The 27286-nt window shown below is 41.9% G+C and overlaps 2 protein-coding genes across 2 annotated transcripts; both read left to right on the forward strand.

Moving 5' to 3' along the window:
- The first annotated feature begins 229 nt into the window (after positions 1–229).
- LOC112945083 (GDNF-inducible zinc finger protein 1-like) lies at positions 230–10975 on the forward strand. The gene is made up of 7 exons (XM_026036597.1): positions 230–1666; positions 3883–3959; positions 4743–5678; positions 7870–7964; positions 8475–8642; positions 9515–9672; positions 10472–10975. Exons 1-7 carry the CDS (start codon positions 230–232, stop codon positions 10715–10717), a joined length of 3117 nt encoding a protein of 1038 aa, XP_025892382.1. The 3' UTR covers positions 10718–10975.
- Positions 10976–14928: 3953 nt separating this feature from the next.
- Positions 14929–22729, forward strand: GZF1 (GDNF inducible zinc finger protein 1). Its single transcript, XM_026036608.1, has 5 exons — positions 14929–16330; positions 18215–18309; positions 19389–19556; positions 20598–20755; positions 21219–22729. Exons 1-5 carry the CDS (start codon positions 14985–14987, stop codon positions 21573–21575), a joined length of 2124 nt encoding a protein of 707 aa, XP_025892393.1. The 5' UTR covers positions 14929–14984; the 3' UTR covers positions 21576–22729.
- The last annotated feature ends 4557 nt before the right edge of the window (positions 22730–27286 follow it).

A 27286-nucleotide genomic window follows, 5' to 3' on the forward strand; every position in this document is an offset into this window, starting at 1 on the left:
GCTGCCCAGGGAGGCTGTGGAGGCTCCTTCTCTGGAGGTCTCCAAAACCTGGACGCCACCCTGTGCCCCGTGCTCTGGGTATCCCTGCTGGAGCAGGGGTTTGGACTAGATGATCTCTAGAGGTCCCTTCCTACCTTGAACATTCTGCGATTCTGCAAAAAGATAACTCATGGAAGAGAGAGGAGATTTTAAAAACTAATAATAATCTGTCTGTTTTTTTTCTGGCAGAATGGAGAAAAAGAAGATTCTAATGAAATCCAAGGTTGCTGCTTCGAACCTGTTGCAGGCACTGCATTCTCTGTACCGGTTTGGTCACCTCTGTGATGTGACAGTTCACACACAACATCGAGGTATTCAGGAGGAGTTTCTGGTTCATAAAGCTGTCTTGGCAGCTTCYAGCAACTATTTTAAGGGGCTTTTTCTGCATGATGAAATGTTGGACACTACAAAATGCACAGTGACTCTACAAGACATTTACACAGAAGAATTCACCTCCTTCCTGGAGTTTATTTACACTGCAGAGGTAGAAATTGAAGCAGAAAAATTGCACCGGATGAAGGAAATAGCTGAAAGACTTGAGTGCAAGGATTTACTTGATATTTGTGAAGAAGTGAAAGCAGAGGGTAAAAAAGGTTTGGATTTGAGCCTCCATSTGAAAGGCCAGCTCTGTGAAAGTAGTGGATCACAGTGGACTTGCCTTCAGCAAGAGGAAAAGCGCAAACTGTGTAACTCTTCCCAGATTGTGGCTGTGCCCGTGCAGAGGAAACTCTGGCATAGGCAAAAACATGCAAAGTTGCTGGCTGGCTATGAACAACCTGAAGGCCGATCAGCGAGTCTTGAGCAAGCAGGCACTGCTTTCCCACAGTCAAAACCAAAGACTGCAAAGTTCCCAAAATGTCACAAAACAGTTTCCAAAAAGACAACCAGTGGGGACACCACTAGGCTTGAAAATGAGGCTAGTCCTTCTCTCTGCAGCCAGACTGACTCAAAAGAAGCCTTTATAGGGATTCCAAACACCCTTCCTGAGCAGTGGGAAGATGAAAACAGTTTAATTTCCAAACTTGCCAGTAAAACTGAGTGTAAGAAATCACTGCGGAGCGTAGCAAAGGTCTTGCCACAGATGTCATGTGAGAAGTGCAATGAATCGTTCTGTTTCGTCAAGCAGTATCAGTCACACATGGAGCTCAAGCATGAGATGAACCTTGCTATGAAATACAGGTGTAACATATGTGAGCAGCTCTTCAGTCCCCAGGGCCTCAGGCAGCACCAGCTCGCTGCCCACGGTGACGAGAGGCTCCTCTCCTGCGTGTTCTGTGGCAAGCGCTTTAAGCAACGGAAAGACATAAGGGATCACAGGCGGAGAGCGCACAGGAAGAGGCAGGATCCCCAGGCRTGCCCATACTGTGACAAAGTCATTGGTTCCAAGTGCGGCCTGACGGTCCATGTGCGAACACACACAGGAGAGAAGCCTTACAAGTGTGACCAGTGCCCTGCACGCTTTGCCCAGAGGTCTGCTTACAATACTCATGTAAGGTACAGCATTCCCTGCATGTGTGTGAGTGCTTCTGGTTTGTTGTGCTTGTTTCTGGACACTGGGATAAATACATTTTTTGAAGTCTTGATTGCTTCAGTTCCAGAAGTCCCTTCGACCTGTTCAGAAGTGTGTTGAAATCAACACAGATATTTTTTTCCCCACTGACTTCATCAAACTTTCATCTTAGAATATTATATTGAGATTTTTCAAACTGCGTCCAGAATTTGGATGTGTATTTTCCATTGAAATAAAAAGGGCTTGTGCAACTGAATCTCGGCAGTGACTTTTTGAAAGCCTCAGATCTGGGTTTTTAAATGGGAGCTTGAAAAGAATTGGCATCTGTTTAATATGAACAAGAAAATGCCCTTTTTGTGAATGAAAATGCAACTGGTGCTTTCATGTAGGTTTTTTTCTGGGCTAAGTATCCTGCATTATGTTTTGTTAGGTAGCATGCAAAAAAAAAGGCTTACCAAGCACTGCTTGCCTGAAGGCGAGATGTTGAAATTACACAGTAGTTTGCAGAGATGCAAAAGCTACTGCACATGTCAAGAGAGACGTATGAGACGTATGGTGTCTTACTGGATTCCAGCTTCTCTTTTAGAAATGTGCAAAAATCATTGCTTGCTCATTTCAGTAGCCCCAAAAATCTTCCAGGTATGTGTTCAGTGCAATGGATATAGCTCTGTCTTTTTGCCTCAGTTGTAGGCCAGGGTTTGAGAGTGGGAACTTACYTCTTCCTGTTATTTTAAATGAGGTTTTAATATTTAGAAAAATGTCATCATTAACTATTTGATTGGCAGCCACTGTATTATACAGAAGGCCATAAGACATTGCAGTGAAGAGAACAAAAGAAGAGTATGAAAAAAGGGGGAAGGAATGGGGGAAAGGACAGGGGATGGATCAGGAGTATCAGTATATAAAAATGATGGCAAAGGGTGAGACCACAGGTTGATCTAGCTCAGTACTAAATAAGCTTGGAGAAAAAATAGGAAATCAGGCAGGCACCATCTCCTTCCTGAGATGGTGCTTCTCTCATCCCTCCATTCTTCCCCATAGACCTTGATCTTACCCTCATTCTATCTATCTTCTTTAAGATTCATTCCCCAGAAAATGACCTTCTTATTCTTATAGTTGTATCTGATTTTAGGACTCTTCATACTGAAGGTGAAGCTTTTAGCCTCTTCAAATGTGGGGAAAAATGTGGGAAGTGACAGACTTGAGTGTTACTGAACATAATTTGTAGGCAGGTGATGATGCACCTAATTCAATTAAACATCAAGCAAGCATGCATTTTTTCACAGATGAATTTCCTCATCTTTTTGCATTATTCTCAAGGTATTAATGTTTATAATGAAGAAATGAAGTGCCAGTTTTGTCCTGTACATAAGCACCCGTATTTCTAGGGAGCATAAAGCACGATGCCTCCAGGGAAAATCATGTGAGGTGGAATAAAATCCTTAACATCTTGATTAGAGAAACATCTGTCTTTTTCTCAAGTGAAACCAAAACTTTGCCTGTAGTTAAGCAGCTTTTGACCCATTTAAAAAACCAACAAGCAAACAAACAAACCCCTTCACTGTTTGACCCATCTTTGACCTATTAGTCTAAATCTGTGTTTCTCTTAGTTTGAGAACTTTTWAAAATTTACAATCTCTGTTTTAGTGGCAAGCAGAATTGCTTGTTTAAGGAGTAACTAAAGATCAAAGTGCTTATGTACAACTTTGACACTATTTATTGATATTCCAGGATCACAGACTGGTTGAGGTTGAAAGGGACTTCCAGAGATCATCTAGTCCAACCTCCCTGCTCAAGCAGGGTCATGGAGAGCACATTGCCTAGGAYTGTGTCTACATGGCTTTTGGAGATGCTCAGGAGCGGAGATTCCACAAGCCCTCTGGGCAGCCAGTTCTAGTATTTGGTTGCCCACACAGTAAAGAAGCTTTTTCACAGGTAGAGCTTCCTGTGTTTCAGTTTGTGCCTCTTGCCTCTCATACTGTGACTGGGCACTGCTAACAACAGTCTGACTCCATCCTCTTTAAACCTTATTAKATTTAGACACATTGAGGAGATCCTTCTCTGTCTTCTGCTCTCCATGCTGACCAGTCCCAACTCGCTCTGCCAGTCCTCATAGGAGAGCTACTCTGGTCCCCTGGTCATCTTAGATGCACTTTGCTGGACTTGCTCTCTTAGCTCCATCTTTCTTGTACTGGGGAGCACTGGACCTTGTTCCAGATGTGTCCTCACCAGCCCTCACCAGGGCTGAATGGTGTGTGGAGGGATGACCTCCCTCAGCCTACAGGCAATGCTCTTCCTAATACAACCCACCCCGTAGCTTTTYTCTCCACAAGGACACATTGCTGGATCATCGTTTACTGTGGTCCACCAAGGCTCCCACATCCTTCTCTGAAGAGCTGCTTTCTGGCAGGTGAGCCCCCCCAAATAATCAAAAGTCCCTGATAATAACATAATAATAGTAAAAGTTCACAAAACTGTGTTTGGAAGAATACATCTGTTAGTCTGCAGTCACAGAAGTTAAGTCCACGAGAGGTTTGTAAGAGGTCATACACTGCATTCATATACACTAAGATGGTGACAGCTTTGTTAYTTCTGCAGATGTTTGTCTATCTTATTCTTTAAACCTCTGCATTGCATGTTCCACATCCTGACTGGTGGAAAACACAGTTAACTACCAAACTATATTATTCATAAAGAGCTCTGCCGTATTTTTTTTCATGTAGATGTTTAATCTACATTTTTTTTGGTTTAAGACCTTAATTTCTTTTCTACGGYGGTCTTGGAGTAATTTTTTTTAGTCTGTCCTATGTTACTGGTGAGATGACAAAGAAATATATCTGAGAGCTTCCATTCTTGTTGAACCCAGGGTTCTTAAAATTTTATCTTCATTCTTTTCAGAAAATGTCTAGTGTAACGTTCATTGATGCCAGGGAGAGAAAAGAAAATTAAAAAAAAAACTGCTCTTAAAATAGTGTTTTCACAAAATGAGTTACTTGAGACTTTTTTTTTTTTTTTTAATTTTATTCAGGGCAACTCTGCAGATTTGTCATGCTTGGGTTCTTCAGCCACATTGTTAAATCCCTAAGTGGTGTGAGGAACAATTAAAGAGAAACATCTCTTCCTCCAAAATGCACAGGTATGAAATGAAACAATCAAGCTTATTAAAGTTGTGCTTTGTTATTTATTTTAACAGAAAAATCCATGAATCTGGGCAAGAAAGGAAACTTCTACCAGTCTATTGGATGGTAGTTCCACCTGCATTAAGATCAACTGCAACAAACTGTGAGAAAGATCCTACCAGAGAGATATGGGATAGGGCCCTGGAGGCTGGACTACGAAGGTGTGTAAAGCATAGAGAGGCCTCCAGTTGTGAGGAAGAACCTGCAGGTTCATCTGTCACCCAAGCAGATTGTGGCAATGCTGAAGAAGAGAGAAGGCGAAAAGGTGAGGAAGCTGAAGCAAGAAGGGGAAAAAGGAAGGTAGATGGGAAGGAAGATGAAGGTGGAATGAGCGTGAAGGGAGAGCAGGATGGAGGTTGTGAAGCAAATTGTTCAGAATTTGAAGACAGTAGAGGCCTTGAGGAGGTCTGTACTGAGGAGGAGGATGAGAATGAATATTGTAATGAGAAGGAAACTCAAGAACGTCAATCAGATGGAGAGTTTACAATAAAGAAGGTAATTAAAAGTGGGGTGAATAAGAAATCTGCCTATGTAATAACATGTGATAAATGTAATGAGCAATTTGTTTCCCGGAAAAAGTATGTGGATCATTGCAGAGATGTCCATCAATGTTTGCCTGGGAAAGTTTATCGGTGTGACATCTGCAGCAAGTCATTTGCTAGTTACAACAGCTGGAAAGAGCACCGAGCCTGCGTCCACACTGAAGAAAGGCAGTTTGCCTGCACCATTTGCAATGCTACTTTTAAGAGAAAGAGAGATGTGCGAACACATTATATGCGGAAGCACGAAGGCAGAGTCAAACGCCCTCTCTGTTCTGTCTGTGGGAAGATCCTCAGTTCCCGAACAGCGCTAGTGTTTCACATGCGGACACATACAGGAGAAAAACCTTACGAATGTGGCATTTGCCATTCAAAATTTGCTCAGCCATCCCAGCTTAAGATCCATACCAGGTCAGCCTAAAGTACTGTTTCTCCCATTGCTACATCCTGCATGCATAATGTACTTCAGCACATTTTTTCTCTTATTCTAACTTCCCAATTGTGAGTCATTCTACTTGGGTGTCCTTTTAACAGGAACCCTGCAATATAATTTGTTCTGTCATATCCATAATTAATTCTTCTGTGTAAAGGCTTTGTCTGCCTCTGATCACTACATCCATTTTGGTAGAAATTTTGAAAAGGACTCTTCATCCAAACTTGAAAGCAAAAAACACCCATTTGAAATTGAGACTTCCAAATAAGACGATAGTCTTCATTGATGGAAAGCAGCATAGTCTGAAGAATTAGCCCAGGACATTGGGGACCAAGGGTTAGAGCCCTCCTCTTTCTTTATTACTCTGAGGATGTCATGGAGCGTGGGATTTCCTTTCCCCTGTTCTATTTAAAAGCTGGACATCTCATCCGGGCTCCTTCTTCCATCAGTGGAGCTAGATTGGATGTATTATTCTCTGACAGTATCTATGCTAAATGCAGCATATCCCAGGAGAATGTGAATTACACCATGAAATTTCCCATCTTTTCCTAAATAGGGAGTCTTACAGAGAGCTTATATTAGGATATTGACTGTTGGAAGTCTAAATTAGGTGAGAAAAATCCCATCATATGCAGACTCATGGGGTCTGTAAAATGGGAACAGTAGCTTTTCTCTAGATGTTTTAAAATGATTCAAACAAACAAACAAAMAAAAAAAAAAACTTGTGAGATATGTTGATTCTCTAGTCGTAAAAAATCTGAAGTATCAAGTTACTGTCACCTGAAAAACAAAGGTGTGAAAAGCAACCACAGTGTGAAACATGACCTGAAAATTTAGCACAACCCCAACAAAGCAGTGACAGATGGGTTCAGTAACAGGTCGTCTCCAAGTTGCAACATTTTGCCCAGCCAACTCAGAATCATGCATTATTTTACATATCATACAACCCGGGTTAGAATATGGAAAGTCAGAATGGCATTAAGATAAAATGTTAGGATCCCTGCCTCAGACTTTGCCTGTTTTGAGCTTGTTTAAAATCAGGTATCCAGCATGTGTGCAGTGTCTTCTGAAACACTGGTTGCCTTTCAGTAGTGTCTGTAGTCTTAAAAATGGGAACATTTTAGTTAAAAATTGTAGGCCCAAGGAGGAGGGTCTAAGGGATTTACAGAAGCTAAGATTAAGGCTTGGAGCCTCTCAAGAGCTCTGCTGCTGGCATCATGCCAGAGGCAATCTGGTTGAGCTTTCTGTCTTAACACAGCAGCAGTTTGTTATCTCTCCTACTTACTGCTCCAATGCTTATGCCATGAGTTACAACCTTTGAAGGAAAAGTTGGGGTTTTCAAGCCTTGAAAATGGGTCTAAAGCAGAGGCTTAAATGGAAACCAGGAAATGAGACTGAGTACTTTGAAAGCCTGTATTACAGCCAAGTTCAGTCACCTAGTTTAGGACTGTAACCAAAATTCACTGACATCTCTGCTGACTGTAAGAAACTCTGCTGGATTGTGGCAGTTGAGAACAAACCCTGTGATTTTGTTTGGTGACATCAGAAATATCCATCAAATGCATACCTGCCATGCTTCAGTGGTTCATTTTTCTTTCAGAGGCAAGCCAAAAAATGTTTGTGAATATCTCAAAATTAATTTTTATCCAGGATATTGAAGACAAGTGGAATTCGGGCCTCAGTTGACTGCCAGGATGGGGCAGTGTTTTTAGCCTTTTGGATGCAGGAAAAAAGCAGATGTTTAARCAAAGTGGCTTCAGGAGTTCCCTTTAAAGGACACATTCCTCAGTGTTCTGGCACAATTTAATGAAAATATTGTCTTTCTTTGAAAGACTCATCATTTGAAGACTAACATATTCAATTCTAAGTAATGCTACATGCTAAAACTTCCCCTGCTTTTTTAGTGAAGGGGAATTATTTAGTTGGGATATCGAGTTACCCACTGGGATCTGGGTCYGCAGGAATCTTTAGTATAACACTTACAGCAGTAAACACTCAGTTTCTTAGCTGAGCAAAACACTTATTTTCTTGCAGCTCCTCCATTTAATATATTTTAAGTATGCTGCCTGTAATGTGTAAGATACACTTTCAGTACTTTAGATGCAGTGTTTTAAGAACAGCAAATGAGAGCTATTTTATCAATAGTCATTTGTGTTCCACTTCATTTAGGTCCCATACAGGGGAAAAGCCATATATTTGTGAGGACTGTGGGGCTTGCTTTGCTGATAGAGGCAAACTCACCAGCCACAAAAGGACTCATACAGGTAAGCATTAAACACACCATTTTCTTCTATCTTATACTATTGAACACTTTCACAGAGAAAAAGAACAAGCTCAGTTCCTGTTACTACCTGAAAAGAGCTAATGGGCAATTGAAGATAACAATCTTTTTTTTTCAATAAGAGTGACTTGAAGTGAATGAGCTCTTAGGAATAGGATATTTAAAAGGCAAATTTGAAGTACAAAATCGAATAGAWATATAGTGTGGGGAGTTGAAGAGTCCTGTGCACTGAAATAATAATTAAATGGTGAATGAGGGAGGTCGCAAGGGATGCAGGGTGCACAAAGGGTTAACAACAGAATCAAGGGATAATCAAAGTCATATGAAATTCAAAAAATCTAAGCTTATAAASTATATAATTGTGGAGAAGAGGAATGGTTGAATGTGTTAAAAACAGGGAGATAAACATGCAGGAAAGACTCCTTTAAAACTTGGTCAGGAAAATGTTACTGGGAGAAACTGATGAAAAAAATATCTTTTCCTTTCTACTCAGGAGAACGTCTTTTCAGATGTGACGTGTGTGGAAAACACTTTGCTACTAATGAATACTTAAAATGCCACAAGCGATGCCACATGGGTGCTAAGCCATACAAATGTGAAGTCTGTGGGAAAACATTTGGTTTGAGAGCTTCCCTAGCCCAGCACAGTAATGTTCATGCAGGTAATTAAAAAATTCATGTTATGGAGAGTAAACTGCACTGAAAGTTCGGATATTAAACCAAGCTGCATTTACAGCTTGGGTGCTAACTTTTTATTCCAGAACCACTTTGTAAATTCCTGGAATTAGATGATGAGGAAAAGCAGGGTTTATACAGCCTCTGACTTACTAAATCAGGACCTGAGGCCACCTTGTATCACATAAAGCCTTGTTTATATATAGGTTATATATATAAATATAACCTATTAACCTAAATAGCCTATTAGGTTAACCTATATAGCCTAAATATATATTTATATAATATATTTTCATACATCAAAGAGGATTGTCTCTTGATACAGTGTAGAGAATACATGTTAACAGGAACAAATGTATAGTGAAGAAGATGACTTAGTGTGAATCCCAATAGAACACCCTGATTCTTCAAACAATTTTATGTTTCTTCCCTTCAAAGTGTGGCTAAAATAGTTTGGGACTTGTAAACCCCTTGTGTTTCTCTCCTTTGCTGCAGTCAGTGCAGAAAAACATAATGTCAGAGCAGGAGTCAAATGACACTTGCCCAGAAGACTGAGGCCAGTTTTGTGCTCTTGAAAGATGCCAGAGAAAGATGAAACAGCCTTTGCAATTGATGCTATTTCCCCTGAAAGAGGAGGGAGCTCTGTTCACGCTTTCCTTCACAACGAAGAAATAATATAAAGTTGGATCACAAATCTTTAGAAACCAAGGCCCCATTGATCTTCCTATGTATAGCACTTTATCCCAATGCTGCTCTTTTCCAACTTCTTCTGAAGAGTTCCGTATGCTGTTTTTGTTTGTTGAAGTCAGGAGCCAAAAGAGCCTGTCTGAAAAGCCTGAGATTCCTGTTCTGTTTTCAGAGACCCGTCCATACTTCTGTGAACTGTGTGGGAAAACATTCACACAGCAAGGCGCTCTGCGGCGGCACCAGCGTATTCACACCGGGGAAAGGCCGTACAAATGCAGGGCTTGTGAGAGAACCTTCACAGATATGTCCACCTTGCGGAGACACGTCTCGGTACGCAGCCTCTGACGTCTTTTGGGCAATCAAACTGTGTAGATGCATTTAAATATGGGGCATGCTACTCTAGCTGAAAGAAGTTTCTTTGCTTACTGAGGGCTTAAGTTGGTGCTTAGGTTCGATCTTTATGAAAAGGAAATTATAGGAGAATGAATATTGGGGTTGGGAGATTATCCTAGATATGTATGGCTTGTAAAAATACATTTCTAAAGTGTGCAGAGAGACTGTCCTACAGTCAAACCAATCACTTCCAAAGTAGTTGCATCATTGTCTTCGAAGGAAAATCTAATCTTATGAGAACATATGAKGAAGGACATTAGCTATGTAAAATGCTGACTACACGTTTTGCATTTCTTCAGTCATTTAAACCTCTTATTGGAGATAACATGATGGTTTACAGTGTCTTTGTATCATACATGAATATGATTTTACATATTTTCAGTTACACCACAAAATGGACTGCTAAGATTAATTGCATTCAGAGATATTTAGATTCTTGAAGTGATTGCTAAGAGAGAACTTAGACTTAAAAACTTGTAATTAGAAAAAAATATATGAGGATACTATAAATCTAGCTTCTTTTATAAGTGCTTCCTGGCAACAGAGTCAGACTATCAGGGCAGAGTCAGTAAAATAAATCTGGTTTTGTTCAGCTTTTGTACCTGTGTTTAGCACATTCAAGCGCAGTATCAGAGAGCTAAAATTAACACCATTAGTTTTTTAGCATGCTAAAATCCTCAATTGTGAAAAAGACTCTTCAAAATCATCCCTAATTTTTTTTTCCCCTTTTTCCTAGATTCATGATAGGAATGCTCACTGGAGAAGTTTCTTAATAGATCTTACAACCAAAAAAGACCATAATTGGTCCAAAATAGAAACATTATCAGAAGCCTGCATGGGTGAAGACTCAGCACCTGAAATTTGGTCAGTTGACCAAGGTAAACTTTACAAACCAGAAAGCATTATTCTTGAAAAGGTAGAACACATGCCCTCTAGTGTCAATAATGCACAAGACACTGATCATTCTCTTCTGTACTTATAACATCAGATTTGCACCAAAGTACTGTACAGAGTCCATGTTTGTATCGTGTTTGCATTCCTATTACAATAGACTAAACTATTTCAAATTTTTGCTTATTGTAACTGCCTCATTAAGCTAATGATATAATGTATTTATGTCTGGTGTGAAATTATGTACATTGTAGTTAAAGAAAGGGCTCATAATTGTAGTTAAAGAAAGGATTCATAATTCTTCTTAAAAGAATTTATGCCAGTTAAGATTTTAGAATATGTATATAATTTTATTTTTACAAAATCTTGAATACATCATATGATAAAATGCCTGTTTCTGAAAGCATGTTTTGTTTTTGCATGTGTGCAATAGATAGACATGTATTGTTCCATTGCTGCAAATTAACTTTTTTTTTTTTAATAAAGCCATGTTTTCATAACATAAAATGACCGTCCACTCATTCCCCCTGTTTATATGCTTGTTATTTGGCTGTGTTTTCCCTGATAAATGTGAAACTTATTAATGCTGCTGTGGAATGTTATATGGTGAACTAGAAGGTAAATGCTTAAATGGTAATATAGTTGTGGTTGATGTTCCTTCTGTTCACTTAAGTTGATATGGTGATCTTTCGCTGTAGATTTTAAACATAATTTCTGTGTATATTCATCATTATTTCTTAAACGTAATGGACATACAGTACATCTACATTTATAATAAATAATTAGCAAATCAGTGAGTCTTATAAACTCAAGACACAGAATTTACGAGTTTGATGACGTCTTTAATATCTGATGTATTTTTAGCGATCCCAAACTTGCGCATTCGCAATTCCCCTGATTCCCGGTGAGGATCTGGGCAGGCCGAGGGCGCCTGTTTCAGTGTGGCCCAAACTTGCACCAAACGCCACGCGTTTTTCAAGGCCCCCCGGCCGGGAACCGCTCGGGACCGGGTCCCCAGCGGGAGCAACGGCCACTGCCGGGGGAACGGCAGCGCCCCGCGCCGCGTTGCCCGGCAACGCGCCGCTGCCGCGCGCCACTTCCGCCGCGCCGCTCTACGCCGGCGCGCTCGCCTCCCAACGGCCGCGGGCGGGGCGGGGCTGCGGCGGCGGCGCTTCCGGCCGCTGCCCGTGTGGTGAGGAGCGGCGCGGCCCGACCCGACCCGACCCGACCCGGCGCGGTCCGGCCCCCCGCGGGGCTGCGGTGAGTGCGGGGGTCCTCGCGGCGGGGCCCGGGCCTGGGCGCGGGGAGGAGCCCGGCGGGGCCGCGCTCCCTGCAGCGCGCGGGGCTCCGCGCGGGCGCCGGCCGCCGTCCCACAGCCGGTGCCTGCGGGAGCCGGCCCCAGGAGGAGGCCTCGTGTGTGGCAGCGGGCGCGGCGCGGCGCTGCCGTGGCTCGTAAACSTGGTTCTTGGTGGTGTATTGGTGTCTGCTCAGCGGGTTGTGCTCTGAGGTGGGAGCGCCGCGTCACGGCCGATGAGCGCTGACAGCGCGCAAGGATGGCTGCTACGTGAACGCTGATTCTGCAGGCTCCTCCGCGCGTGCAGGCCCAGTTTGCAGGTTTTCAGGCCGTGTCTTTTTTATTTTCCTTAGGGTGAGTAAATACAGTTTGGTGGTGGGATCCTGCCTGTCCAGGGCCAGGCTCAGTAGTGCACTTGCCACTGTGATAATTAGGGTTAAAAGGCCTTTGCAGTGCAATAAATATCTTACTGGGTGGGCTGAATTACTGTTTCTTCTTTGAACAGATTCCAAAACGAGTCTACTGTGCAAGTGATGTGTTTCTACAATGGTTTCTGCTGCTTGAAATACCACTGTGGGAAGAGTAGGAGGCTTCTGCTTTCCAGTTAATAAAAATGTACCAGCATCGTGCATCTGTTAACACTTGTCTGTTGTCACCCTCCGAGACTAATAGCCTGCTAAGCACGATTAGGAAGTTTGTGGTTTGTGGTTCTTGTTTCCTACCAGGGATCCCTGTTGTCTGTATGTGACCTGAGCTTTTGTCTTTGCTGAAGTAAAAGAGTAGATGGGTATTATGAGCTAACGTGACAAACAGTTTAAGGTGATGGTAATGGGAAAAAAAAAAAAAAAAAAAACAGATGAAAGAGTTCTGATATTTTAAATGCTTTTATGAAAGAATCAATCGGTTTAATTCATGCTAAAAGATGTGTGCCAATGTGACATTTGACTGGGAGGAAAAACATCTGAGTAAATACAGAGAAAGGGAAATGAAGTTCAGATGTGTTTTTCTTTYATTACATCTTAAGAAGTGTCAGCTTTTCAGTTAGGAGTCAAGTCATGTCATTCCTGGTCATTTGAAATTCCAGTCAGAACTGGGAAGTGAGTTTCATTTGCAAAAACAGATAATATTCCGAGATGCTTGTTGTGCTCTGAGCTGGCATGGACAAGAGGTGAATGGACTTTTCATCTCCTCCCTAAAACTTTTATTTTACGTATGGTAAGTGTAACGCCATAAGCGTTTATATATATATATATATATATGTAAAATGTATATATGCACACATGTGTGATTGTATATGTATTATATATATATGTTAACACACCTACTTGAGTCTAGCGTAAAGCTTATGGAGAGAATAAATGAAAGGTTAGGAAATAGGGTAGTTCTTGCTGAGGATAATCTTYTCCTGCAGAATCTAAGGTAGTAGTTTGGGTGCCTGCAGAGGGTTGTGTTTACTGTTCCGTCTCAGTATTGTTCATTGTGCAACATTGGGAAAACCTACCTTTCTTACATTGTGGCTCATCTGCCGTCCTTCTTTAAAGCTCTTTAGGTCAGGGACCCCCTGTAGCTATTTGGCTAGTGTAGAACGAAGTTCATCCAGCACACGTTTTGTTTGATTACTAGTAATTGCCATGAAGTAGGGTATTTTGCAGCTCTCCATTTTACAGCATAAATAATAGGACTTGTATCAAGATTATTTTTAAYAGAAAATTGTATTAGGATGTGAGATTGTTTTTTTCCTCTGGTACTCAACATTGCTATAAATTCAAGTTTTAGTCCATAATCATTTTGACAGAGCAAAAATAATCCATCTGTTGTTTCTGATGCCGTGAATATTTTCGTATCTTTCTCGTGCTTAGAACTGTTCCCTTAATGTTATTTTAATATAAATGGTGTTCCATTTATATGCTACTTTTTTTAATCTTCTAAACAAGATTTTTAATGCACCTTGTGTAACAGACTTCAAGTCTTCTGTAGGAGAGATTTAATAAAGAAAAGAGACTTTTGGAAATGGGAAGGAAATTTGTCGGATTCAAAATTAGTGTAATTCCTGTGAACACAGTACAAATGATTATTTTCAAAAAAAAAAAAAAGGGGGGGGCTGCTTGGACTTTCCCCAAAATATTGTTTATATTTTGAGAACAGAACAGAAATAGCGTTTATTGTGAGATCAAACGCAGAAAAGAAATTGGAAAAAAAAAAAAAAAGAGGGGGAAAAAAAACCCTTTAGCTGTGAAAGAGATTTGTTTTGACAAGTTTGGAGAAACTAAAACATCACTTGTAAATACAACATAACCTGAACACTAGTGAAAATGATGAAGCCCTTGTAGCATAGAAATGGACATTCAAAAACTTAGATACTATTCATTCATTAAGAGTGATGAATTAAAAGATTCCTCCAAAGTGTCTTTTGTTTAGTTTTCTTAAGATTTCTTAGGTTTGCAATCTGAGAATAGAATTAGGAAGTCTCCTATCTTTCTGCAGGTGAAACATTTAGAATTTTATCCAAGTCTTATTTAAAAGGCTTATCTCAAAAGCCTATTTAAAAAAGCATTTATTTAGGCTTATCGGTTTACCTTTATCTTCCCTTTCTCTTATCTTATTAGAGAATAATTTCTTCATTCCGTATGCCTTAGTGAGAACATTTCTTTTATCTTCCTATTTGCCTCATTTCTATGACACTATCTAATACTCTCCCTCTAGTGCCTTAGCTAAAACTACAGTTGAGATTTAAAATCAAATTAACTTCTAAGAAACTTACTCATATGACTGACAGCACATTGTTAAATAATACTGCACTGAGTGACACTTCTGAAAATCTTTCTGTGTTTCTAGATGGCCCTTTTTTTTCAGTGCTTCTTTGAGAGTGTGATCAGTTAAGCTCAAACATCTTAAGGGCCTAACTGTCTAGGGAAACAATTTTGAATGTTTTTGGATGGAATGAAAYGGAGTGACTTCTGGATGTGACTTTTGGCTGCTAAAAATCTTTGCATTTTGTTAGCTTCTGTRGCAAATTACTAATGTGTGATGTTGCTGACAGGTTTCTTTTGCAGAAAGAAGAAAGATGGAAAGTAATGCAGTTTTACTGGAATCCAAGTCCTCTCCTATCAACCTTCTGAACGAAATGCATCAGCTGCGTCTCCTCGGCCATCTCTGTGATGTGACAGTTAGTGTGGAGTACCAAGGCGTCAGGGCAGAATTTGTTGCTCACAAAGCTGTATTGGCAGCAACGAGCAAATTTTTTAAGGAGATGTTTCTGAATGAGAAGAGCATGGATGGCCCAAGAACCAATGTGTTCTTGAACGAGGTCCAGGTTGCTGATTTTGCTTCATTCCTTGAGTTTGTCTATACTGCTAAGGTAGAAGTGGAGGAAGACAGAGTGCAGCGTATGCTGGAAATAGCTGAAAAGCTGAAGTGCTTGGACCTCTCAGAAACCTGCTTCCAGTTAAAGAAGCAGATGCTTGAATCGGTGCTGCTGGAGTTGCAAAACTTCTCTGAATCACAGAACTCTGAGGAAGAGAGTGCTTCCCAGCCAAGCATTTTGCTCGAGACAAAAGCAACTGCTGTGGCAGAAGGTGACCGAGCAGACTGTCCTCTGGATCTTCCAGACTCCCCAGTAGGCAGGCCTACTGATAGAGTGTCTCTGGAGATACCAGCTGCCAAATCAAAAGAGAAAATGGACAAGAAGAAGGAAATGMTGAAGCCTCCCTATGCCAAAATCAGGAGAGCAAGTGGGAGGCTGGCTGGCAGGAAAGTATTTGTGGAAATCCCTAAGAAGAAATATACCAGGCGACTGAGAGAGCAGCAGAAGAATGCAGAGGTTACTGTGGAAGAAAACAGATACTCACAAGAGCAGAGCACATGTGATGCAGAGAGGGAGGAAGAGCAAGTGGAGAACAACATTAAACCAGAAAGTGAAGAATGCGATGGCAACTTTGAATTGGAGGAAAACCTGCAAAAGTCTGAGGAGGATAAAAAAAAACGAGGCAGCAACTTCAAGTGCAGCACCTGTGAGAAGGAGTTCCTATACGAGAAAAGTTTTCTCAAGCATATAAAACACAGCCATGGCATTGCAGCCGAAATCATTTACCGGTGCGAAACCTGCAGCCAAACCTTTGCCAACCGGTGCAACTTAAAAAGCCATCAGCGCCATGTCCACAGCAGCGAGCGCCACTTCCCTTGTGAGCTCTGCGGTAAGAAGTTCAAGAGGAAGAAGGACGTCAAGAGGCACATTCTCCAGGTTCATGAGGGTGGTGGGGAGCGTCATCAGTGCCAACAGTGTGGAAAGGGGTTGAGCTCCAAAACTGCCTTGAGGCTTCATGAAAGGACGCACACAGGCGACAAGCCTTATGGGTGCACAGAGTGTGAGGCTAAATTTTCTCAGCCTTCTGCACTTAAAACACACATGAGGTATGAACAGATTTAACTGGACTTGTTAGATTCTGGGGGGAGAAGCAGAATCCCCTGGAACACGTCTTGAGCCTTCCAGTGAAGTGGGGATGTAAAACATGACTGACCAGAAATGTTTCAGTATTACCTTTATCGTGGCTTTTCTTTCTTTCTTTTTCTCCTTTTAGGATAAGAGAGTTGATGTGTTTCTCTCTTAAGTCAAAGTGAAGGTGCACGGGCCACAGTCCTACTGATACAGTAAAATGGCAAAGCTAACCTCTCATGGGAACAGACCTATTAAGAATCAGTGGGACTGTTCACATGAGAAGGGCTGCCGTGCTGAGCGATTTGTAGGAACGGGCCTGCAGTCATTTCGGCTCATCTGATATCTCTAAATTTAATAGAAAAATGTATTGAAGTAAGTATGAAAATATTATGAAAAGAATTGGTGGTGTTGAGTCTGAGAACACCAGATGTGGCATGCTAAGCATAGAAAACAGCTGGAATTTGGCTCAAAACAGGCCTGTCTAGTGAAGGCGAAGGAAGCACAGATGGTAGCCACGGCAGAACTGATGAATTCAATTGTAGCACTTGAGAGCCTCCTGTGAGGCTTGAAGTTGGAAGTGCAAAGACGTGATCTTGGAAGTTCGTGGGAGAGATGTTTTTATGAAGGCAAAGATTCATTCAGGGCTTGACCCACCAGGTGTTGAGCAGCACTGGCTACCAAAGCAGCGATTTGAAAACGAAGTTCGGACTGTAGACATACAGTAAGTGTAGAGAGAGGTATAGAGGCAAAATCTCAGGCTATTATTTCTCAGATCCAAAGAGAGAATGCAGCAGCGTCAGCATATTCCTAGAAGGCATTTCCTGTAAGGTACGGAGAGTTCATTAAGCATTGCTTTACCTCACTAGYCCTTTTGAAGTCGATGGATTTACTCCCAGTGGCAAAAAGCATGCCTAGAAGCAAACCTCAGCTGGAGAGTTCATGTATTATTGCTGATGCAGCTGTATAAAATCTTTTTCATCAAGTGTTCTTTTCTAAGCTTAAGTAACTGCTTTGTGGTTCCTACAGATAATTTACTGGCATAAGTGAGGGTACAGTTTCTCTTGGGTACCACTGGGAATATCTCCTGTTTCCTAAGTGCGAGATATTCAATGTTGTTAACTTGCATATCATGACGGCTTTTGGTGAGAATTTCTCATCTTTCATACGTATTTTTATGTCTAAGCTCCTCTTTTTGACATATTACCATGAAGCTGGCCTGTAGGTTGTCTGTGTCCGTGACACTGTGTGAAAGATTCCTGAAGTTTGCGTAGGTTGAAAACTTTTGATAAGAGGAAACAAACACTGGTACAGACAACAGTTTAGGAAACTGTTCTTTTTGTACACRCAGCCTTCCCTAGCAGGTATAGCCTCAAGCTTGAGGTGAAAGTAAGAAAAATATCAGTAAAATAAGAAAAATTTTCTGACACTGAATAGTTTTTTACTTGATGACCCTGCAGAAGTGATGCAGTAGTAGTCTAGCCAGGCAACACATCAGTCATATTCTGAATGTGGAATATTTTATAGATAATATCAGCTATATAAAGGTAGTTGCTTCATTTCAGATCCTAAGATGGTTAAAATTTTTCTTTCGATCCCTCTGTACACATGTAAGTTTTCTAACCTTTATTTTTTTGTCTTTGAAAAAATCTGCATATAAGCCTCGATTATCCAGCACATTAAAATAAACTCAGCATTGCATAAACCATGATGCAGAAGTGGACCTAGTTGAAATTATTTTTGAAAGAAAACAAAATCTGGAGATGMATAGTCACTTTTTAGAGAACAGCCACAAAGTAACCTGCGTTGTGCTGCAGAAGAGACAAATTCCTTGGTATTTTATTGTAACTTTCTTATTTCAGAATCCATACTGGTGAAAAACCTTTTGTCTGTGATGAATGTGGTGCCAGGTTTACTCAGAATCACATGCTTATATATCACAAAAGATGTCACACAGGTAAGACTTTCCTTTACCATGTACTGTGCATAGGAGGAAGCCTGCTGTGAAACCAGATTTTTTTTTTTCAGAAGCCAAATGCTTTTGAGAGTTTTTAGTAGTAAAAGTAGTAAAATGATGTTTAGGATTTAGAAAATCTTTTTTTTTTTTAAATAAAATTGCAAGAATTACTTAGTATTTCCTTAAAAACATTAATTAATTTTCAGAGAAATAACTGCAGTATCATTCATAGTACCCATATCCTACTAGACTGTGAGGTAGATGTATTTTTATAGAAAATCCTGTTTAGCATTACTCTGTGCAGTGAAAAAATATCTTCAATCATTACATTTATAGTCTCTTTAATTTACAGCTGTTTGAGTACTTTCAAAAATAAGATTGCTGGTAGAAATTCTGGCTGAAATTCGGACAGAAGAGTAATTTCTCTGTAAGCCAGAAGTACTTAACAGATTTTTGGCTCATCCTGATTGCTAATATTTATTTTAAAAGCACATCTCCCTCTTCAGGAGGAGTGAAGTCAAAATTGGTGTTTTGAGTTGACCATTCATAGCAGTCATGTGTGGTACTTGTGCATTTCTAATTGAACTGCTGTAGAAGCATCCACGTTATGCCTGTGACATGTAACTAAATGCAGCTAGCAGGAAACTTACAGTAAGTTACAATAAAGTACTTTAAATTAAAGAACACTTCTCCAGAGCCTTTTAACTAAAATTGGCTTTTTTCAGGTGGAGGCCTTTCATCAAAGGAGTGCAGTATTGTATTCAGGATGAGAGGGAGACAGAATAGTACAAGTATACGGAGAAGACTCAAAGATGTCACTGAGCTTTTGCTCAAAATATGTAGATTTTGCTGTCCTTTTAGATAGTTATAGGTACTCTTGTAGGATGAGTATTTTGTACGAGTTTATTGTGCGAAAATTGTGTGTGTTATGCAGAGGTCCTCCTCACTGTGTTCCGTTCAGATCCTTTTTTGAAGTTGGCCTGTGGTTTCTTTGTATCCAAAGCTTTCAGCTTTTGTGTCTTATGTTTAATTGCATTCTCAAATGCTACCTTGACTTCTCCACTTTGCCCTTGCTGCAGGGGAAAGGCCTTTTATGTGTGAAACGTGTGGGAAGAGCTTTGCCTCCAAAGAGTACCTGAAACACCATAACAGAATACATACTGGGTCCAAACCATTCAAATGTGAAGTTTGCTTCAGAACATTTGCACAGAGAAATTCACTTTACCAGCATATTAAAGTTCACACAGGTAGGGGCTTTTTCTTTATTTATTTAAGCAAGACATCAGGATTTACAGACATACATCTCTGTTTTGTAACACAGACAAGGAATTTTTCAACTAGGATTTTCTATTTCTTTAGCCCCTATTTTGTGTGAAGGTTTCTATTCTTGATGCAGTATATTATTTCCTGTATTTTTATTGGTGCTCCCTGTATTTCTTGTTGACTTCACAGCAGTTCTTTGGAATATTTCCAAGGTCTGTGCAGATGTTACTAGTTATGTTAGAAGAAATTGGAGGATTATTAGTAACTAAAACTCTATGTTTGTTTTAGCTCTGAGCAAAGTGATACAGAGAGTTGATCTCTCTCTTTGTTTTTTTTTTTTATCTGCTTGTCCACCTTTCATGTTTGTCTTCTCTCCCACCTAGATTTAGTTTTCAGTCTCTGTTTCATTCCTACTTGCTGCTCTGTTTTTTTGAACCGAAAACAGTGATTATAGTGCAATAACACTGACTTCCAAGTAGTGCCACCTGGAGCATGCAAGCTTTGTGTCAGTGTTGGAAGGAGGAGAGAACAGTCACTTCCACTATGTGAAACCTTGGCATTTATATCCATTTTACCATCCTCTTACCCTTTTCCTTTTAGAGTAGTAGAACTCTGGTTTCTTTATGGTGCTAGCTCTAAATTTCAGTCCTCCTGAAGCCTTAGTTTTGCTTCCTCTTTTAGTTTATGTCTGCTCTTTCAAAGTCAACATTATTCAGCACTACAGCAATTTCTACTTTGCCAAGACAGCAGTTCACTTGCTGACGTAAAATATATACAAAAAAATACAAAGGCTTCAGTATTTGCAAAGGTTTATGCAGGCTGTGGATCCAGCCCTTAAGCTGTAAATAGCTGTTTATTCTAAATGTGTCAAAACATACCTGACCGAGAGTTCTGAGAGCATCTTGTTGCTTTCTGAAGACACTGTGCTTGCCTTATTTAATGAAATGTAGGCGTTGCTTGAGGCTCCCTTGTTACACTTTCCCTGTTATCTGTGTGATTGCTTTAATGCTGAGCTCTGCTTGCAGGCGAACGGCCGTATTGCTGTGATCAGTGTGGCAAGCAGTTCACGCAGCTCAACGCGCTGCAGCGTCACCATCGGATACACACYGGGGAGAAGCCCTTCATGTGCAACGCCTGTGGGCGAACCTTCACTGACAAGTCCACCCTGCGACGACACACTTCAGTAAGAACCAGTAGCTCTAGAGCCTTCTTCCTTGTCAAGGAAGTTGACAGGCCTGGAAGAGGGCTTCCTCTCCAGTTCCTGTTGGTTTTAGCACAGATTCCTTGCCCTATGTTGGCATAAAAATATTGCAAGGGTGTCTGTTCTGCATGTACAGTAAAGACGTTCTTAATCCATTATGGCATAGGGCACCCCCTGGAGTATTCAGTCACAGGTTTGTTCCTGTTAAAATGGGGAAGATTTCCGCTTTCTGGGCCAGAAAGGGGTCAACTAGGTCATCTTGGTTCTTTAGGAAAAGAGAGGAAGGAAACCCACCAGGGATACTGGTTAGTAGCTTAATGCATATACCAAAGCAGTTTGGGGATTCTTATGTGGGAGGGAAAGGAGAGCTTTTCTTCACATACCTGAGTTCAAGTTTTTGCCTGCCTGGCACTCCTAGTACATTCCAACTTTGTTTTGTTTTCAGATACATGATAAAAACACCCCATGGAAGTCCTTTCTTGTCATTGTGGAAGGAGCATCTAAGAATGATGAAGGTCATAAAACAGAACTTCCCGATGAAGAATATGATGTATCACCTAAAATACCAGAGAAGCTGCTGTCTTTCTCTGAAAATGGCCACTATCAAAACTTGACTGCTGTCCCAGGGAGTGTGACTGCACTGCATGATAGTGGTTCTGCCACAGGGACAGACTGTAAGTCAGATGGGACTYCGGGACCCCAAGAAGCCCTTATAGCTACCACTTTAAGTGAGCTGACAGTGCTGCATACACAAACAGACTCTATTCAGCCACAGCTTCATGCTTTGGTGAATATGGAATAATTTGATATTTACAAATCCAATTTAAGCTGCGCCCTTTGTATAGTCCTTTGACTTTGCCAGTAACCTACTGAGGGAACTAGGAGAAGCTATAAAAGGRAAACAAGGCTAGATGTAAATGATACCCACAGTATTTTCCTGAATTCCCTCCCAAAATTCAGTGTGTAAAGTGCCATCTCCTGAAGGTAGGGTAGAATAACACCAAATAYAAATTGGTTTTATCGCCTGAAATAAGTTTAGATCCCTATAACATAATGATGGTGGAGGACACAAAAATCCCAGTAAGTTTATTTCCTAGGGAAAGGAGGAGACTGGAAGTTGGCATAGTTGAGATCATCTGGCCTGCACTAGCTGGTCTGCAGGAAAAGGAAACACCTACATTAAGGCAAGTTATAAAGAGGGTATAAGTTTGATTTGCAGTTGATTTGACTGAACATACGTACAGTCAAGAGAGATGATGTTGAGCTCTTGGCCTGGTAGTTTAATCAGACCACTTGCAATTTCCCTAGTAGCAATTTGTACATAAGAAAAAAAATCTGCTAAGTTACATTTCAGGAAGTGTTGGTTTATCCCTGCTTTTGCCAAAGATCCAAGCAGTGAGACAGCTCCCTCTTTGGAAATAGGAGTGGGAGCGAGCTTTTGAGAGACTTAAAATGCCRTGATGATTTAGTAGCAAAATTGAGGCAAGTGAAAGCGAAGTGCTGTGTCTGTACAGCTGATGGTATTGTGCCATTTCAGTAAACCTTGGTGCAATTTGACACTTAATCAGACAGTCAGATTAAGGTTTGACACTTTAATCATAAAACTTGGGCATTAGAGGCCAAAACCTGTCTTGCAAAAGTGAATTTCAGCTTTCCTTATAAAGCTAGAGTAACAAAAGTAGAAAGACAGCTTTTCTTGTTAAAACATATATAAAGAGCTTTCTATTGGTCCAAGTACATCAGCAGCACTGTGTTCTTCTCCATCACTTAAAATCACTGTTCAGAACTGCAGGCTTGTTTTTAGATCAGTAATACTCTGGTGGGGAAAAGCTAATTCCTGTTTCACTGTTGAGTTGCCTCAGATTGCTCTGCTAGTATAAGAGTCTCCAGGGGTGGTTTATTGCTAGTAGGAGATCATAGTGCTCACGAGTAAAAAAGTAAAAATATGTGAATAATTGAGAAGTGTGCTTCTCAATTAGGACTAGGCGCCTAGACCTAATTAGGACTAGGCGCCTAGTTCCCAAATTTTGAATACTTTGTCAGTAAAGCTGTGGTGGAGCAGAGTGGCAGTTTTAGGCTAGTGTCTTTTTAACTGTCTCAAACAAGGCAGGTGTCAAGAGCACAGGTTATGAATAAACATAGTTCAAAGGGTTTTCCTGATTAGTATCCTCAGCTTCACACAGCCCTCACCATCATCCACTGGCTTTGGATTCCCCAAACATCAGTCCTTAGGAGAGTCCTGCTTCTATTAAGGCATTTCTCATTGACACAAGGTTATCCTTTTACATATACCTGCCCTTCTTGAGGGAGAATTAAACCTTTGCTCTCCCCAGTCATGTCCAGTGGCTGGGAAAGCTATTGTACAGACTAAAACTCTGAGGCACTTTCTGCCCATGCTAAGCACTTTGTGCATCTCCTGAAGGCCAGCTGTTTGTCTTGTGTGAGTTCAACTCAAGTGTCAGCAAAGTTGTGGTTGACCTAAGGTTCACCTAGCTGGAGTACTCAAGGGGGTGTTGTGTTTTATTTTTCTGATGGAAAAAAAAAATCAGGAGAGCTGTCTCTCAAATAGTTTTTACTGAGAGGAACATTTGACCGGGCAAACTCTTGCTTTTGGAAGCAGCTGTTAAGAGCAGCTTGCTGGAATGGTTAACTTTTCAGACTCGGGGCTGGTTTCCTAATGCCTCCTTGTTAAAATCTGGAGTTTTTCTGATTGACTTTTCTGTTTTGCTTTTTGGTCTCTCCTTATTTGAATATGAAAGTGGTATTTCCACAGCACATTCTCATCTGAAGCTTTGAGAAGAGCTTACTGAAAGATTGCTTGTAAAGGTAAGCACAATCAAGCCTTGTTATGGCCCATTCTAAGGCTTAAGGGTTGGCAAAGCAATAAAGATACTCAAACTGTGGCACAGAGCTATTTTTTAATCATAAAGGGATATCTGATGTTACCATAAAATTATAACTTAATATACAAAAAGGGATTTTTTTAAGAGAACATTTCCAAGAGGTTATATTAGAAATATTTATTCAAGCACGATGTTACTGTTGAAGCTCAGTATTCCCAACGACCAGTGTAAAGAGTTTGTAGATATATTTAAGTCTGAGCATTAGTACCTATAGACAGGGAAGCTTTTGTACTCCGTGAATGTATAGAAGCAAGTTACTTGTATGAATTATTCTTATTAAAATATTGAAATCTTAAGAATGGCCTTGAAATGTCTTCATGTTGTATCATTCTTGTATCCTGTGCTTTCTCTGTGCTTGCTCTGCATGCATCATTCTAAGTGTGGGAATCGACTCTTACCATGAAACRTAACTCTCATATGGGTCCTTCAAGTTAGAATACTTAGGATAGAGTACATAGAAAATAAGTGACAAATTAGAGGAAGAGAAAAAAAATATTTGAGAGCATATGCCAGCAGGATTGCTTTTTGTTTTTGAGGGGGATGTTTTTGGTAAACAATTGCTAAATAAATTACCACTCTAATAGAGCTAGAAAAGTTACGGACAGGAAGCCAAATGGAGTTCTGCTTCAGGTATGTGTTTAGATGCAAAACAAATGGAAGGTGAGTGTGAAAGCCCTTGTACTGGCTTCTTGGGGGCACGAGCAGACCCCATGATCTCTGGAGGTTCCTGGCTCCAAGAAAAACAAGGGGGAAAAGGCGCATGGGGGCTGGTGACGCTTGTGGCAGTTACTGCCTGGAGGCCTCTCTGATTAGGGTGGTGCAAAGGAGCAGAAAAATAAGAAGGGAAAACTTCAGGCTGCACTGGGCCTGAGGCCTCCCCAGAGCCTCCCGGCTGGCCTACAATGACACTGCCATGTCCTGTGTGGCCATGGCGCATGTGGCAGGGGAGCCTTGCCAGCCCTTCCTGCACAGCCACAGCCATCACATCAGCAGTGCTTGGCCTTTGAATAGCGGCTCAAGCCGAAAAGCAGCAGCTTTAACAGGTTGTCTGCCTGCTGTGTTGCCCTTCTAAGCAAAGRGGAAGCTTTGGAAGCTGCAGGCATAATTCCTTGATTGTCCGTACTGTTGTAGTGCTTATGGGTGCTTTCATGTTTCTCATTGAAAGCTGAGGGCTTGAGGTCTTTCACTTGAGGTTTCTTGCTTAGTTGGTTGTTAAGGATCTCGTGCTCGCTGACTTTTGGCTACCAGAGCTGAATCCTGTCCCTGAAGGAAAAAGCAGTGGGGGAGGCTGATGCCTACTCRGACACCTGTCCCATCCAGGGCAGCAGCTGCCCCTTCCCGGATGGATGGATGGATGGACGGRCAGACCAATGCTGCCTCAAGGAAGATCTCCAGGTGCCACAGGGCACAGGGAGCCTCCTGGTACTGAGCTCCGTGGCGCCTTGATTTCTTTTCAGCGCTTTGCAACATCCAAAGGTCAAACCAGCTAAACACCTTCAACAGCCAACTAGTGTTCACTGATTCCTGGTGTTCACAGGTGTCTTTTGGCACCTACTCATGCCTGCTCTATTTGGGCGTTGAGGTCCTGTGTAACAGGGATATAAATCCAGCAGTTTGTACTGGAGAGGTTGAGGTAGCCACAACGTCCAYTTTGGTGCAACAGCATCAAGTGCTGCAGTGCCATAGGGTTCGGAAGAGCCAGTTTTGACATAGCTTGTAATTGAGGATGGAGCAGCTGTATAGTGGGATCAGTCGGATTAGCTAATTTTTCCTCATGGCAGGCTAGCTTGCTTAACCCTGACTGCACTTGTGCAGTAGCACCAAATGCCACAACTCCCTCCGCTCCCCAAGCTATGGGGGCAGCTGCTCCTGGTTCTGCCAACCTCCTACACCTCCTGTCACACATTTCTCTCTTCACCCAGCGGAGTGCCACAGGAGCCTCTTCCCTGTGAGACAAGACGGCGGGAGGTCCAACGTGCACTGGAGGTCGGGCAACCCAGTCAATCGTCAGGYGCCCTGCCAGCTACGAGCAGACGGTGCACGTGTGGTGGGAACTGTTAAGCCTCCACACAGGACTTCACGGGACAATTTGCAGCTACAAATAGAGCCGCCTTTGGGACTCTCGCCCTCTCCCCTTCCAACCTCAACCGCTCAGGGACCGGGCAGCGCCTTCCACCCCGGCTGCCCCCTCCAGAGGCGCCGCGCGACCCCAGAGCGAGACTACAGCTCCCGGCATGCCCCGCGAACCACTAAATGGCCGCCCGGAAGCCCTGTGCCAGAAAACTACCGTGCCCGGCCTGCTGCGCAAGGCAACATGGCGGCCCGGGGGCCCCGCACCGGGAGACTACAGCTCCTGGCGTGCCCGGCAGCAGGCGACGTTTCGCAGCGCGGCATTAACAAGAGGCATTCTTTTTATTCCGGCGCTAAGTGCACGGGGGTTAGTCCCTCGTAATGCACACGCCATTAAGYTGTATTAACCAAAGCTTATATTCATCTGTTACCTACAGATATGTATTGAATTTCCCGCAATGATCACACATATTCCTTCTGTTTCCTAGAACTAACTACCACACACCCCACCTTCACACGCCCTTTGTCCCYTGGGTGGCCCAGGGGTCTTTCCAGAGCCCTGATGCTTGGCCTTTGGGGTTCTTCCAATGAACTCTATACTATTCACCTCCATGTGTGGTCTRATTTTGGCTCAGAGAGCCCTGTTTTGGCCCCACTGCCCAGTTCCAGCAGGTTCCTTGAAGATACTCTGGTCCTTACCTTCTTCAACTGGTGTTTGCCGTTTTGTCCATACTCTCATGATGTGCTAGCAACAGAATCAAAAATTATGTCCTTGGGTGCATTCTTGCCTGAAGCTTCTCCTAACAGTAGCTGGGTGGCAATGGTCAGTTTTGCTAGGTTTTTTTTTCTTGSAAGATGTCCCAAATGCATCTTTTTGTAAGCTGCTGTGATTCAGGACATACAGRTTTTATATTATTTTCACTCAGCTTTCCCTGGAGAGCTTAGAGGTGCTGCTGTATATATGCATTGAGGGGAAGGAGCTGCAGCTGCTGGGGAGGCAAGTGGCTGGGGCTGCCCTGGGAGTCCCATGGACTCCATGCAACAGCAGCGTGTGCATCCCCAGCAGGTGAGAGCAGGTTCCTTTTAAGAGGCATTGATACCATGGAAACAAGTTTTGGGATGCTGGAAAAAAATCCAACAGCTTTCTGAATACTTGAAGCATAGTGCAGGCTGCCAATACCCAGCGTTATGGGAGCTGCCCACTTCAGCAAAGCTGTAAAGGTGAGTCTCTGAGCAACTGTTCCACCTGCAACTCTTCAGTGAAGAGCCCAAGGCACCTTTCATTTGGAGAAGCAAGCAGGGCTAGGTCTTTTGCAGTACCAAAAGAGTAACGGACACAGTATCCCTGAATATAGAGCAATACTGCTCTAGCAGAGCAGTCTTACCTGGGCCAGCAGAAATGAAAAAATCAAGGTGCTTAAAAGCGAAGAGCTTGTAAGAGAAGAGACWCATTAGCGCTGGGAAGGGTGAAACCCTTTCAATCCCTTCAGCTGTTCAGGTAGAATCTGAGGTTAGGGTGGGCCTAATGCTGAGTGATTGG

The sequence above is a fragment of the Nothoprocta perdicaria genome, unplaced genomic scaffold (assembly GCF_003342845.1).
Source record: "Nothoprocta perdicaria isolate Ctin4 unplaced genomic scaffold, notPer1 scaffold_181, whole genome shotgun sequence".
NCBI classification, from domain to species: domain Eukaryota; kingdom Metazoa; phylum Chordata; class Aves; order Tinamiformes; family Tinamidae; genus Nothoprocta; species Nothoprocta perdicaria.